At 45.1% G+C, this 14659-nt stretch overlaps 1 protein-coding gene across 3 annotated transcripts in view; it reads left to right on the top strand.

The window, feature by feature from the left end:
• The window catches only part of LOC105494312 (mitogen-activated protein kinase kinase kinase 9), an 88935-nt gene that overhangs the window by 7106 nt on the left and 67170 nt on the right, over positions 1-14659 (top strand). For all 3 annotated transcript variants that reach the window (XM_071099947.1, XM_071099948.1, XM_011762641.3), the window contains exon 2: positions 1109-1522. In XM_071099947.1, the coding sequence (XP_070956048.1) occupies positions 1109-1522 (414 nt within the window). The remainder of the gene's footprint in view (positions 1-1108; positions 1523-14659) is intronic.

The raw sequence follows: 14659 nt of genomic DNA on the forward strand, positions 1-14659 counted from the left end.
CCCATATTCCCTGCTGCTGAGGTTAGACCTCAGAGCTGCAAAGCCTCCTTAGAGGGTCCTTTTGCTGTTGGGTCTCTGTCTTCCAGGTTAGTTTCCAGCGGCTGCCAGAGTTGGTTTCCTTTCTAAATTACAGGTCTAACAACATTCCTTTTCTGAAAGATACATGACTCCTCTTGTTTACAATGTGAAGTTCAAGCCCCTCAGAATGGCTTTAAAGACATTTCCTGGCCTGGTTACCCTCAACAAGGCTTTGAGCCTTGTCTCCAGTCCTGATGCACATGACCCGGGCACAGCAGACTCCCTGGAGATCCTAATATACCGTATACTTCCTACTCCATGTTCTTGGCTCCTGTCCTTCCCTCTGCCTGATTGTCCTTCCCTACCCTGATTTCCTTCATTGCCTGAGATCTCTCCCACTCACTCTTTAGGGCCCATTTCAAATGTTGCCTTCCCTGAGAATCCTTTCCCCACTCACCTTAGTGCTGTGTGCTGCTGTGGAAGCTAGTGATTTTCCTAAGCCTCTAATCATACTTCTGCAGGAGCTCTTCTCGTTCTATGGTTTGGTTGTTGGGTGTCTGCCTTGGCACTGATTTGGGTGCTTCTCACCACTGAGCACACAGTAAAGCTGAGTAAGTCTCAAAGAAAGGATCTCGGCCAGGTGCAGTGGTTCATGCCTGTAATCCCAGCAATTTGGGAGGCCGAGGCGGGAGGATTGCATTCGAGACCAGCCTGGGCAACATGGCCAAACCCCATCTCTATATTTAAATGTATTTTAAAGGAAGAAAGAACGGAAAAAAGGACCTCCCCCATATTCCCTTTAGTTACAATAGTTGATTTTGGTACAGGATTCTGCATGATTTTCCAGGTGGGATTTTTTTCATGAATATTTATAGAATGCCTACCGTGTGCTGACTGTCACTAAGGAAAATGCAAAGGAAAATAGATTAATTGCAGCTCCTGCCCTTATGGAATTTGCTTTATAATGGGGTGACAGAAAGGCCCAGTAAACAGACAACTTGCCGTGTTTACCCATCCAGGTAAATGAAAGGTTAAATACGATGTTTTCAAGATGTTTTTGACTTGCTTCTTTTTTTCTTCCCTTTCTCAGTGTTAGAAATTGATTTTGCGGAGCTAACCTTGGAAGAGATTATTGGCATCGGGGGCTTTGGCAAGGTCTATCGTGCTTTCTGGATAGGGGATGAGGTTGCTGTGAAAGCAGCTCGCCATGACCCCGATGAGGACATCAGCCAGACTATAGAGAATGTTCGCCAAGAGGCCAAACTCTTCACCATGCTGAAGCACCCCAACATCATTGCCCTAAGAGGGGTATGTCTGAAGGAGCCCAACCTCTGCTTGGTCATGGAGTTTGCTCGTGGAGGACCTTTGAATAGAGTGTTATCTGGGAAAAGGATTCCCCCAGACATCCTGGTGAACTGGGCTGTGCAGATTGCCAGAGGGATGAACTACTTACATGATGAGGCAATTGTCCCCATCATCCACCGTGACCTTAAGTCCAGCAACAGTGAGTATGAAGAGATGGGGCTGGAGGGGCTCAGAGCAGTTGCAGATGCACTCCATGATGTCAGTAGGAGTGACCTCCTAATGGAACCTTAGAGGACAGTGAAACTCCTTGCTTAAACACATTCCATCCTTGAATGGAGATGTAGGAGGTGAGATGAGTGCCGAGAAAGATTGGTTTAGAAAGAGAGGAAAGAGGCGCCTGAGGAGTTTGGGATAATTGGTGAGCTTTTTATTTTTTTAGCAGTCAAGAGTGGCCTTGCCTACTATTTTTCCACATATCAGAATGTGTAATTCTGACAATGCTGTGCACAAAACTTGTGGGAAGTGTGAATATTATCACTAAAGGGGTTTTCCTTTTTGTGGAACAAGAGGTAGAGCAAGCCTTTATTATCTGTTTGAATGTTTACCTAAACACCTCAACTTGAGGTACCCATCCCAGAAGGGACTATAAGAAGAGAATCCTATTGTTTAAACTGAGCTGATTCAGGTGGCGATGTCCATCTGGAGAGCATAACTTGCTGGTACTATTACTGACCTCCTGGTGGCCCAAGGGTGGTATTAATTAAATGCCATGATAACCTAGTATTTAATAGCAGGGAACTGAGAAGCAACTGTTTATTAAACATCCAGAATCCATAAACGGGATTTAAAGCAAGTGTTAAATATTAAATGGTGAGTTGGTAGAAGCTCCAGTCCTTCACATTGGCTGACTCAGCAAGGTTAGGAATACACTGCTTTTCTGTGGTAGTTTGTGCTCTCTCTCGCCTAAACTGGGTGGCAAAGAGGACACAATTGCATAATGGTATGTACTTAAAATCACTTGGAGCATCCTGTCCCAAAGAGGAGGGCATTTGAGATGAAGGACTTTGGGGGTAGCATGGGCCCACAGGGACTTCACTCTCTCTGTATCCTTCAGCTTTGAGCCTAGAAATCCTTCAGACTTTGTTTTGTTCCAGGCTGTTCCAGATGTGGTTTATTTTTCTGTTGATGCTGTTGTGAATCTGTGTACTTTAAAAACTACATTTTAAGGCCGGGCGCGGTGGCTCACGCCTGTAATCCCGGCACTTTGGGAGGCCGAGGCGGGCAGATCACGAGGTCAGGAGATCGAGACCATCCTGGCTAACATGGTGAAACCCCATCTCCACTAAAAATACAAAAAATTAGCCAGGCGTGGTGGTGGGCACCTGTAGTCCTAGCTACTTGGGAGGCTGAGGCAGGAGAATGACGTGAACCCAGGAGGCGGAGCCTGCAGTGAGCCAAGATTGCACCACTGCACTCCAGCCTGGATGACAGAGTGAGACTGTCTCAAAAAAACAAAACAAAACAAAAACAAAAACAAAAAAACACTACATTTTGAAATTATGTACGTAGTGGCAGGGCGCAGTGGCTCACATCTGTAATCCCAGCACTTTGGGAAGCTGAGGCAAGAGGATTGCTTGAGCCCAGGAATTTGAGACCAGCCTGGGCAACATAGTGAGACCTCAGCTCTTAAAAAAAAATTATGTAAGTAGTAAGTGTCTGTTGTAGAAAATTAGAAAGTGCAGCTAAAAAGAAGAGGAAGTTAACCTATAATGTTTCCCTTCTGAGAGAAGAACTATTACATTTGGCATATCCTTCCCGACATTTTTAAAGCGTATCTGGTTTATATATATGCAAATATACATTTATCTTTTCTACCTGTATTCTTTCCCCCCTTAATAATAGAAAAATTCCTTCTTGTAAGGATATGGAACATTAGATATGTGTTTAGACATGATGCATATGAAGTATTTAAGTTACATAAAAATCAGATTTCTCTTTTTCCCTTTGCCATTTTCCTGTCTCTTTATCATATGATGATTTTCATCTCCCCCCGCCCCCTGACTCAAATTCTCTTCTTTAAATAAATTAAAACTTTTGATGACCTCTTTTCAAAGTAATTTCTACCTAGAGATTGCTTTAAGTGATGGGGTAAAAGGCAGATGTATTGCTGGAAAATGTGAAAATGTGATGGAGAAGCTGAATTTTGTTTATTTTACTTTTTCTAATATTTTTATCATGTTGAGAGAACTAGGCAAAGTACTGTAATGTTACATAATTGCGCCCATTTAGAAAGTTGGGCTAGGATAACAAAGTTGTAAAAGTTAATAGTTTACTTGATGAAATTTTGAATTTGAGTGTAATTTTAAGCTCTGCGTACACGTTTTTGCCTCTTAAGAGATTTGTATTTAGGAATGGAGGCTCTTATGCAGGAAAAGTTACCCTGTTAAGGTTCTGCTGTTTGTAGGAGAGGGCAAGAGACCTGAGTGTCATTCTGTTATTCAGGAGACAAAACTCTGGTCCTTTCTTTTTCCTTACGTGGGTTTTAGGATTGCCACGGGGGAGCCATCAGGATTGCAGGAGTTGTATAATACTTAAACATTTGGCAGTATTTTAAAGGACCTTCTCAATATAGTTGATGCCCAGTAATGTTTCTGGTCCACTGGACTGCATGGTTGGTGCTGATGTTGATGTCAGTTGTAAATCTTACATGTGTGTTGGGGTAGCACTTTGACATTTGTCTGTGGGTGGATGTTTGCCAAGGATTGTGTACATCTAATATGAGCCTTGATGATACCACCGTTCTTATTCCATTGCAATGTGTGCATGACTTGAAAATGATTGTATTTTATTTTTATTTTATTTATTTATTTATTTTAGAGACAGAGTCTCACTCTGTCGCCCAGGCTGGAGTACAGTGGTGCGATCTCGGCTTTGCTGCAACCTCCGCCTCCCGGGTTCAAGTAATTCCCCTGCCTCAGCCTCCTGAGTAGCTGGGATTACAGGCGCCCGCCACCCCAACCAGCTAATTTTTGTATTTTTAGTAGAGACAGGGTTTTGCCATGTTGGTCAGGCTGGTCTGGAACTCCTGACCTCAGGTGATCCGCCTGCCTCAGTCTCCCAAAATTCTGGGATTACAGGCGTGAGCCACTGTGCCCAGCCTTTTTTTTTTTTTTTTTTTTTTTTTTTATTATTTTTTAAATAGAGACAGGAGTCTTCCTCTGTGGCCCAGGCTGAAAATTATCTTAGAAGTGCTATGCCACTTCTTTGCCCATTGCCTCCAGCTCGGGAGCCATAACTTCTTTGTATTTCGTAGACTTGGGAACCCTGGCTTGTTTTCCTTGCTTTGTTAAGGGTTCTGGAGAATTAGATTTTGGTCATTGTCATGGGAGGGCAAAATACTAGGAATTATATGTGTTAGTTGACTTTGACCATTAGAGAAAAGAGTATGTATACACGGGAGCTGTCTTTGTGGGAAAGAGAAAGCAGTTGATGACAAACGCCTAGCTGTTAGAAAGGTTCAGTAAAAAGTGACTTATTAAAATGTTTTATTATCCTGGTCATCTGCTTTAAAAAGTCATTTGCCATTTTTTGGCAGTGAAACATGTATGGCATATAGTATCCTATGTTGATAAAGAATCTGCATTGAGTTTAGATTGACCGTACGTAACCTGAAAAGCCAAACAGAATAACAGTGGCTGAACAAGGTCTACATTTACTTGTCTTTGAAAAGAAGTCTGGAGGATTTTAGGGCAGCTCCGTATTGTCGTCTGGGACCCAGGCTCCTATTTTTTACTCCCTCATCCCAGTACTTGGCTTCCATCCTCATTGTCACCCTGTAGTCCAGATGGCTGCTGGAGTGCCAGTTATGAGGTCCAGGTCACAGGCCTGAAGGAGGAGAGGAAGCAGAAGTACAGAAAAGGTGCCCCATGTGGCTGAGTTGGCTCCTATTAATTTCCCAGAAGTCCAGCGTGCCGTATGTGCTTGCGTTAATTGGCCTGACTGTGGTCGCCTGGCCATCGCTAACTGCAGAGGAGACCAGGGAGATGGAGGCTTTTATGCTGGGTGTCAGTGAGCCCAGCTGAGAATCAGGGTCCGTTACCAAGGAAGAGCATTGCCACTGAGGAGTTGGCAGCTAGCAGTCTTACCATGGAATCTTAATGCAGGACACGTATTGGTATGAACTATTACCTCAGATGGCTAGCATCACACAGCCAAACAAGTTTAGCCAGGCCCTGGGACGTGTGGCTCAGACCCCTGGCTTAACTACTGGTTTGTACTACTTTACCACATTACATCATTAACTTAAGCATCACACCCTAAAACTACTTGTAAAAAGCCTCTGGCTATAAAAATGGATTTATGTGTCTCTGCTCCATCAGACTGGGGAAAAACAGTTATGTGATTGTTAGCAAACACTTGTTGAAAGATGGTCTTAAATTAAAAGGTTGTCCTTTTGGGGGCAGGTAGATGGACTTCAGGATTTTGTATAGTAAATGGCTTGGCATAATGGCATTTGGTGGAAGAGCAGTTTAATAGTGGCCATTAAAAGTTAAAGTTAAAGTGGCCAGGCGTGGTGGCTCATGCCTGTAATCCCAGCACTTTGGGAGGTTGAGGGAGGAGGATCACCTGAGGTCAGGAGTTCAAGACCAGACTGGCCAACATGGTGAAACCCATCTCTACTAAAATACAAAAATTAGCCGGGTGTGGTGGTGGGCACCTGTAATCCCAGCTATTGGGAGACTGAAGCAGAATCACTTGAACCCAGGAGGCGGAGGTTGCAGTGAGCCGAGATTGCACCACTGCACTCCAGTCTGGGTGACAGAGCCAGACTCTGTCTCAAAAAGAAAAAAAGAAAAAAGTTAAATAAGTAAAAATATGAATATTCAAGTAATATGAAAAAGCTTTGCAAACTAAAAACGTTGAAGGTAGTCTCATTATTTTTCTATTCATATTAAATAATTTCTTTCCTTCTCTTAGAAAATATAGAAAAGGGCTGGGCACAGTGGCTTAAGCCTGTAATCCCAGCACTTTGGGAGGCCGAGGTGGGCGGATCTCTTGAGCCTAGGAGTTTGAGACCAGCCTAGGCAACATAGTGAAATCCCATCTCTGCAAAAAATACAATAAAATCTAGGTGGGTGTGGTGGTGCATGCCTGTGGACCCAACTACTTGGGAGGCTGAGGTGGGAGGATCGCTTAAGCCCGGAAAGTTGAGGCTGCAGTGAGCAGTGATTGTAACATTGCACTCCAACCTGGGCAACAGAGTGAGACTCTGTCTCAAAATAAATAAATAAATAAAAGAAAAAGAGAGGCCGGGTGTGGTGGCTCACGCCTGTAATCCCAGCATTTTGGGAGGCTGAGGTGGGTGGATCATGAGGTCAGGAGTTCGAGACCAGCCTGGCCAACATCGTGAAACCCCATCTCTACTAAAAACAAAAAAATTAGCTGAACATGGTGGCATGCGCCTATAGTCCCAGCTACTCGGGAAGCTAGGCAGGAGAATTGCTTGAACCCAGGACATGGAGGTTGTGGGAGCCAAGATCGAGCCACTGCACTCCAGCCTGGGCAACAGAGCGAGACCCCATTTCAAAAAAAAAAAAAAAAAGAAGAAGAGGCCGGTCACAGTGGCTCACTCTTGTAATCCCAGCACTTTGGGAGGCCGAGACAGGTGGATCATGAGGTCAGGAGATCCTGGCTAACACAGTGAAACCCCATCTCTACTAAAAATATAAAAAATTAGCCAGGCCTGGTGGCACATGCCTGTAGTCCCAGCTACTGGGGAGGCTGAAACAGGAAAATCGTTTGAGCCCAGGAGGCAGAAGCTGCAGTGAGCCGAGATCACGCCACTGCACTCCAGCCTGGGTGACAGAGTGAGACATCTCAGAAAAAAAGAAAAGAAAAAGAAAACAGAAAAGCAGGTAGAAACACTGTGTGTTTTTCCAGTTTTTTTGTGCATTTTTGCGTGTTTATTTTTACCCCTAGATAATATCCTAACAAAAATATTGCTTGTAGCATGCGTTTCTCTTCCCCCTGTCAGTGTATTGTCAGCCTGTGGCCCTAATCACTACACTATTGCCTGCACACTCCTGTTGGACAGCTGGGGTATTTCATTGTTGTTCTGTGTGGCCTAGTGCTTTAGTTTCATATAATTGAGAATAATGTCATTCTGCTCACAAGGCCACAGCATCCACATTGCATTAATGTTTGATTTATCCCCTGCCTGTACCTTTTTTGAGTTTCAACCAACTCATTCTTAACTTTATAGCTGAAAGAGCAGAGGTTAGTGGTGAACTGTATTTGGGTTGGGACTAGGCACACCTGCCTTCCTCTTTTCAGATGTCAGCTTAAATGCTTATGAGATCTTTGCTGCCTTTTCTTCTTCTAGAGGCACTTTCTTCTTTAGCCAAGCTGGTCTCCCCTTTCGCCCTTGCTGGCAGGGGTGCCCTCGCCTCGTCTCTCTGCCTATCCAACGTCTCTGCAGTTTTCTGTGCTCAGCTCAAACCTGACTGCTTCTGGTAGCCCATCACATATACTTGCTATAGTCAGTGCTAAGTCATCATTTGATAAATGTGTATTACCTGGTAATTCGTAGAAGAATTCATGACAAAAGACTAGAACCCCTGGTCTAATGGCTGGGAGTTCAACTGCCACCCAGCCAGGGTGAGTCAGTCTAAAGCGCTGGTAGGCATTCACAGGCCATAACAAAACAAAACACCGTGCTGGCCTGCAGGCCAACCTGCCGAGTTATACAACCTGGCCTCTTTTTGTTGGCTAAGATTTCAGGAGCATCCCTTACATCTCCAAATAGGTTTTGTGTCTTTAGCTCCCATCATAGTTCCAGGTGCATAGTAGGGTCCTCAATAAATGTACAGATAAAAGGAATGAATGAATGAATGAATGAATAAAATATCACATGAACTGGTTTACTTATGGGATCCCAAAGTGTAAACATTCCCTTTCTCTTATCTGTGGATGTCGTTCAGACCTCACTTGTGTGGAATTATTTATTTATTTATTTTATTTTTTATTTAGTAGAGATGGTCTTGCCATGTTGCCCAGCCTGGTCTTGAACTCCTGGGCTCAAGCAATCCACCTGCCTTGGTCTCTCAAAATGTTGGGATTACAGGTGTGAGCCACCAGCCCCGGCCACATGGAATTTGCTTTTCATCCTCATTAGAATCCCCTGGCCCTTGATCCATCCTAATTGTCTGAGCCCAACCACCTGTTTTGGATGCTGGAGTGTGGTGGTGTGACAGTGCATTCGTTATTCATCCCAAACGCCTCTGCCTCCTCCCCTCTTCACACTTTTCCTGATCACCAGCCCCGGCTAACTCACCGGCCCATGTCTCCACTGTAGCCAGTTGCCGGCTGCTAGGAGCTGCTGGAGCAGACCACTGCCCGGTGCTGTCGGGTCCACTCCCAGTCTGTTCTGTCCAGCCTCAGTACTCCCTTTGTTCCCAACTTGGGGACTGCCTGTCATGCTCCTCATAGTACCCGTTCCAATTTTGTTGAGTTGTTGGATTGGCTGCTCCTCTTGTAACTGGAGGTCCATGTAGCATCTCCCCCTCCCAGTTCTGTTCACTTGACCTTGTTCTCATCTCCAGCCTTCTCTTGGAGTTCACAAGGTCAGGAAGCTGAAGACATACTTTCACCAGTGTGAGGATGACAGAGCTTTTGTCTTCCCCTTGGCCTCAGCTCAGCAGGCTCTAACATTCTAAGCCCTGGAGTATACCTGGACCACACACTGGCCAAAGCTCCTGACTGCTTTTCCTGTGTAGGATTTCTCATGGCTGGTGAGTTTGCTGGCTGCCAGATGTGTGGCACCCTGTGACCCGCTGGATCCCAGTCTCTAGTGTCCTTGTCCTGCACGCGTGGAAGAGCCCATTCTGCCTGATGGAGGAAGCAGCTAAGGCTTAGGCACCCTGGCCAGGGATGATGTGGCATTAGACTTGCCTCTAAAAAGGATGAGGAGTGGCCGTAAAAGCAGTTTTTTCCTACAGGAGAATGAAATAGGCAATAAAGCATTCCCAGAGTGGACCTGGAAAGCAGTGAAGTATCAGCTGGAAAACCCAAGTCTTGGTCCTTTTTGAGAGGTAGGTAAGTAAGTGACTTTTTGTATGCTTCATGGAGGCCTCTCCAAATGAAATACTTCTGGCATTACCTGGCTCAGGTACTTCTGAATTTCTCTCCCTGTTTTTTCCCTTAGTCAGGTCCTTTGGTGGTTTTTGCTATGTGTTTCTTAACAGGGAGTTGGAGGATGATGGATGTGTTTTGAGGATTTTCCCAGGCAAAAGTATATCCAGGCAAAAGTGTACAAGCGCTCAAAGAATTGAAGTTATCTTTTGGTTGCAGGAGGCTATGCCAGAGGTTAGCTAGCAGCCACCTGGCATGTCTCAGAGCATCCTGTTCAGTTGATGGGTAGCATTTCCCATGAATACAGAGACATGTTCTGCAAGCCAAAATAAATACGTTAGTGAATAAAGCTGAAATGAAGCAAATAACCAGCCGGGTGAGCAGGACTCAGCAGAAGAAACCAGTGAGGCCAGAGATCTGACTTGCAAGTCTGGTTGCATCTCGGCTTCTTGAACGTGGTTTGGGAACCTTGCCTTTCCCTTTTGTCCTGTGCCTTTGTGGCCATCTCCTGCGCAAAGTTGGTTTTCTTTTATGGGCCAGTCTAAGTGCCTGGTGTTAAGAATTCAGCAGCAAACAAAAACATTCACGGGCCCTCCCCTCCAGGAGCTCACTGTGGAGGTAGGGAGAAGGACCTTGATCAAAATAAAGTTGCACAACATGTAAAGTCAAGACTGTGGTGAGTACCATGAGCATGGCGGATAATGGGACATGCCTCAAGAGGAGTGCTGGAGAATTCTCTGAGGAAGTTTTGTTTTCGATGTGATCTGAGAGAGTGAAGAGTGGAGACAAAGTGGAAAGGGAAGGTGGGGCATGGAGGTTCCAGGCAGGGAGGCCAGCAGGCCCAGTGCCCTGTACAGTGTGGCCTCCTGGGAGGCAAATTGCACGCTTGGATTCTCTTGCCTCCGTCCTTTCCTGTGGTTGGTGGAGAAGGATTCTTAAGGGGAGTGGATCCCTTTGTGGGCCACATGCCTTCATTTCCCAGTGGTTGCTCTAGAGTCCTGCCTGCCTCTTCCTATTTCATCACCATGGAGGTTCTCTGCAGCTTACTCAGTGGGGCAGGAAGTAGCTCAGGACACCTGGCAACTGTTTTTTTTTTTTTTTTTTTTTTTTTTTTTTTTTTTGTGAGACACAGTCTCACTCTGTTGCCAGGCTGGAGTGCAGTTGCATAATCCTGGCTCACTGCAACCTCCGCCTCCCGGGTTCAAGCAATTCTCCTGCCTCAGCCTCCTGAGTAGCTGAGATTACAGGCACGTGCCACCACGCCTGGCTAATTTCTATATTTTTAGTAGAGATGGGGTTTCACCATGTTGGCCAGAATGGTCTCGATCTTTTGACCTTGTGATCCACCCACCTCGGCCTCCCAAGGTGCTGAGATTACAGGTGTGAGCCACCATGCCCGGCAACTTTTAAGCTCTCATAATGCTTTGCTGGATTTGGAGCAGAAGCTTGTGCTGTATGAAGGGTCTTAAGTTGGAGTTTCTGGACTATGAGCTTTTAGTTGCAGAAAACAGCCTTGGTGAGGGGTTGAGTTCAGGGCAAGAAAGGCTTTGAAAGGCCTGTGGGTTCTGATTTCCAGATGAATATTTAGTCTCTTCGTCTTTGATCTGTTCCCTCTGATTCGAGCCACTGTTGCCTTGATAGTAAATAATAAATTTTATTGTGTCTTCCCTTCCCCACATCCCTTCCCAAGCAAACCTGGTAAGAGCTAGGTATTGACCACAGTTTGCAGGTGGCCTGTGGCACCGTCATTGCTCAGGTTCAAGATTTGTCCTTCAGGATCTCTAAGGAGATGAGAGAAGAGCCTGCCTATCTCTGCTTTCCTCCGCATCTCTTGGAAAATTTTCCGTTCCTTAACCTGGTTCTTCACCTTGTTTCAATGAGGTAGCTCAGGGTCACTGATGGATGGCACACAAAGCAGTGATGTCAGTGGTCTGGTTGAGTCAGGAGAAAAATGAGCTTCCGTCCCATGTCCAAGGAGTCCAGGTCCTTACTGTGGAGTCTCCTTCAAGACCCCTGACAGCCTTCTTTAGAACCGCACTTTGTTCCTCTTATAACGTAAAGATTAACATAGGGCCAGGGAGCCACCTGGAATCTATGCAAAATGTGGATACATTCATTTTGGAGGGAAAAGGTCAGGGCTCTTATTATTGTAAGAGTCAGTGAAGGTTATGAATCAGTATCATTACAGAGAACTTAAAGTGGGCATCTGTGTAAGAGGTGTTCTGGTGCAGTGGAAGGAACATGGGCCCCAGGGCTGTCCTTGACACTGACCGGCCGGGTGGCCTTGGGCATATCTGTGATCTCTCTGGACCTCAGATTCTTCATCTGGAAAATGAGAGGTTTGGACAAGTGGCCTCTGAGGTCCCGCCCAGGACTTTAAAGCATGAATGTCTGTGTGTTTGGGAATGTTAGTGACTACACAGTTTGTCTGCCTCTGTGTGTCAGGCTACAGTGTGCTCAGGTTCCTCATTTCGGGGCTTGTTCTGGCTGGGGCTGAATCTCCTGAAACGGAATCTTTGCTGAGTGGTTTAGTGGAGAAAACAGTTGACAGGAGCCCACAAGTGCTCCCCTTCCCCCACTGTTGCTCAGGGCATGACAGATGGCCTTGCTGAGAGAAGATGCTCTGGTCACATGAACCATCCTGGGGATTCACAATAATCCAAGGACAGCTTTCCTGCTAGAAGCGGGACACAGTTAGTCGCCCGCTACTCTGTCCTTGGAGCTAAGCAAGGGGCATCCTGGTATCTCAGAGCTTTGCTGCTGCTTTGATTTACACTTGCTTCCTGCTCACTTTTTTGAAACAACATAGGGCTTTTCCAGATGGGGCTCAGGGTCACTTAGGCAACTTTAATTGTGCCTCATATATCCCACTCACCAGCAGAGTAACAGGCAGACATGTCCCCTGTGTGGTCCACTATACTGTAAAAGTGAGACATACAAACTAGACATATTAAAAGCTGTGGATTGCATGTCCCTTTCCTTCCTAACTTCCCTAAAGTTTTTGCTCTCTGTAGGAAACTTGAAAGTTTTGATCTGAGAAGAAAGCATTTTACCCTTAAGATTGGTTTTGGGAACCACTGTGGTCTAATGGAAGAAACACTGGCTTGGGAGTTAGATGGACTTGGATTTAAGCTACTTCTTGAGCACTTGACATTGGGCACGTGGCTAACCTCTTGGAGTTGCAGGAAATCTCATCTGTAAAATATGAACAACACAGAAATGAGCGATACTGTTTTAAGATGATATGAGCTATTATGTGTCAGTATCTCACAGGCACTGGATTCAGTAAATGGCACTGTGCTTTTTTTCCTTTCTAAGGAGTAGGAGAAACTTCTTTCCATTCCTTGTTATTTTAGTTGCACACAGGATATGGCTGAATTTCCCTTTCAAAAGTGGTGCATGAGGATTTTAGGCAGCCCCGAGTAGCCCTCTCCTAAGCCAGCCAGGCATAGTTTTACTATTCCCACGGAAACAGGCAGATTTAATTCTGCTGTAGCCCCTGAAAGGGACTGAGCCCCACCAGCCCCTTCTAACTGCGCAAAAGCCTCTTGTGGAAACGGCCCATGCGTCTTGCACCCTCTAGACTCAGCCTTAACTCGAAGTGCTCGGTCCTCTGAAAAATGCTGCCTTGTCCTGTCTGTTACAGCCTTTGGCTTGATTGAATGGGACAGCTGGCCAGTTTTATGGCTCTGCTGGACTCTCAGTTGATAATTAAAATGCTTTTGCCCCAGGAGGAAGGCAATATATTTCTTTCCCTCCCTTCTCTGCTGCATTAGTCTGTTTTTTTTCACATCCTCTCCTGGCCTCCCTGTGTCAACTTAGCTTTCTTTTTACACAGTGTCATTTAAGACTTTGGCGTATTCAGGGTGGATTGAAGAGATTTTGAGTTTTGTGGTCTTGTTTTGGAAGGTAAATGGAGCATGTTTGGCCCTTTTTCATCTCTGTGTAAGAGCTTTGTTTCTACAGCTACTGTCTAAATCTGGTTGTGTCCAGCACTTAGTAGGTCCTCAAGAAGTGTTTATAGTTTTGATAATAACAGATTCTAGCACTGTCTTTCCCATACATACCTCCTTCCCGTGTAGACATTCTCCAAACAACACCATACCTCTTCTTCTTTAGAGCCCTCATTTAGGATATGAACCCTCTCTTCTTTTGGAGATGAGCCCATGTGAACTGTGGGTGAAACTGGATTTGAGTCCTACCTGGCTCTGTTACTTGCTAGCTAAGGACCTTGAGCAAATGACATAACCTCTGTGGCTTAGCTTTTGCAGATATAAAGTGGGAATAATTATAATACCACCGATCTCATCTTACGGGGTAGAAGTGAGGATTAAATAAGATCATCTAGGTGAAGTTCTTAGGAGTGCCTGGCACGTCATAAGCACCCAATATATTGACCATTTTAATTCTAATTCCATCTGCTACCCTTATTCCCTTAGTATTTAGATCACAATTGGTGATTATATTTTTGGGTGGTATCTTTTGTCTTGTACTTGCATTTTCTATGTTTGAGTCGTAATCTTTCCAGTTGTACTGTAGAATTTAAAAAATTCAAAATGTAATGGATACACATGGGTAAAAATAGGACAAAACTGAAATACAAAGAAAAGTGTCTCCAGAAAAAGAGAGAGAAAAAAGAAAAGTCTGTGTCCTTCCCACCCTAAACCCTAAGTTTACTTCTTAGAGGCAAATGCAATTAAGTTTTTTTTGGTCTCTGATAACTTTTTTCTATGAAAACATGGAAATCCCAATAGAATTCTTGACAGCAGAGGTGTTGCTGTTTTTCTTTCCTTCATCTTGCCTTGCTCCCCCCCGTCTCCCCCTCCCCTCACATCATGGCTAGTATAGGACGTCGCATGTAGCAGCCCAGGTGTTCGATGGCAGTTCCAATGTGGCCAACCAAAAAAATCTTGTTTTTTTTTTTTTGGTCCCTAGTTCCTTTCTGGATGGACTCAAACCCTTTTACTGAATGAGCTTTGTTTGTTCTCTTCAAGCCTTTGCTTTTATATATCTATTTCATAAACTTTTCAGGGGCTTGGGACCCTAGAGGAAGGTGTTCCTTGGAGTAGTTTGTAAAGTCAGAAGCCCAATGTGTGTCTCTGGAATTGCCCAGCTGTGAAGGTATTGATTGTCCATCTATCCCTTGGAGCAGGTTTGGGAGTGGGGCCCACTGCAGCAGGGGGGCATCAGGATGCTGGCAGTGACT

This window comes from Macaca nemestrina, chromosome 7 (assembly GCF_043159975.1).
Source record: "Macaca nemestrina isolate mMacNem1 chromosome 7, mMacNem.hap1, whole genome shotgun sequence".
Lineage (NCBI taxonomy): Eukaryota > Metazoa > Chordata > Mammalia > Primates > Cercopithecidae > Macaca > Macaca nemestrina.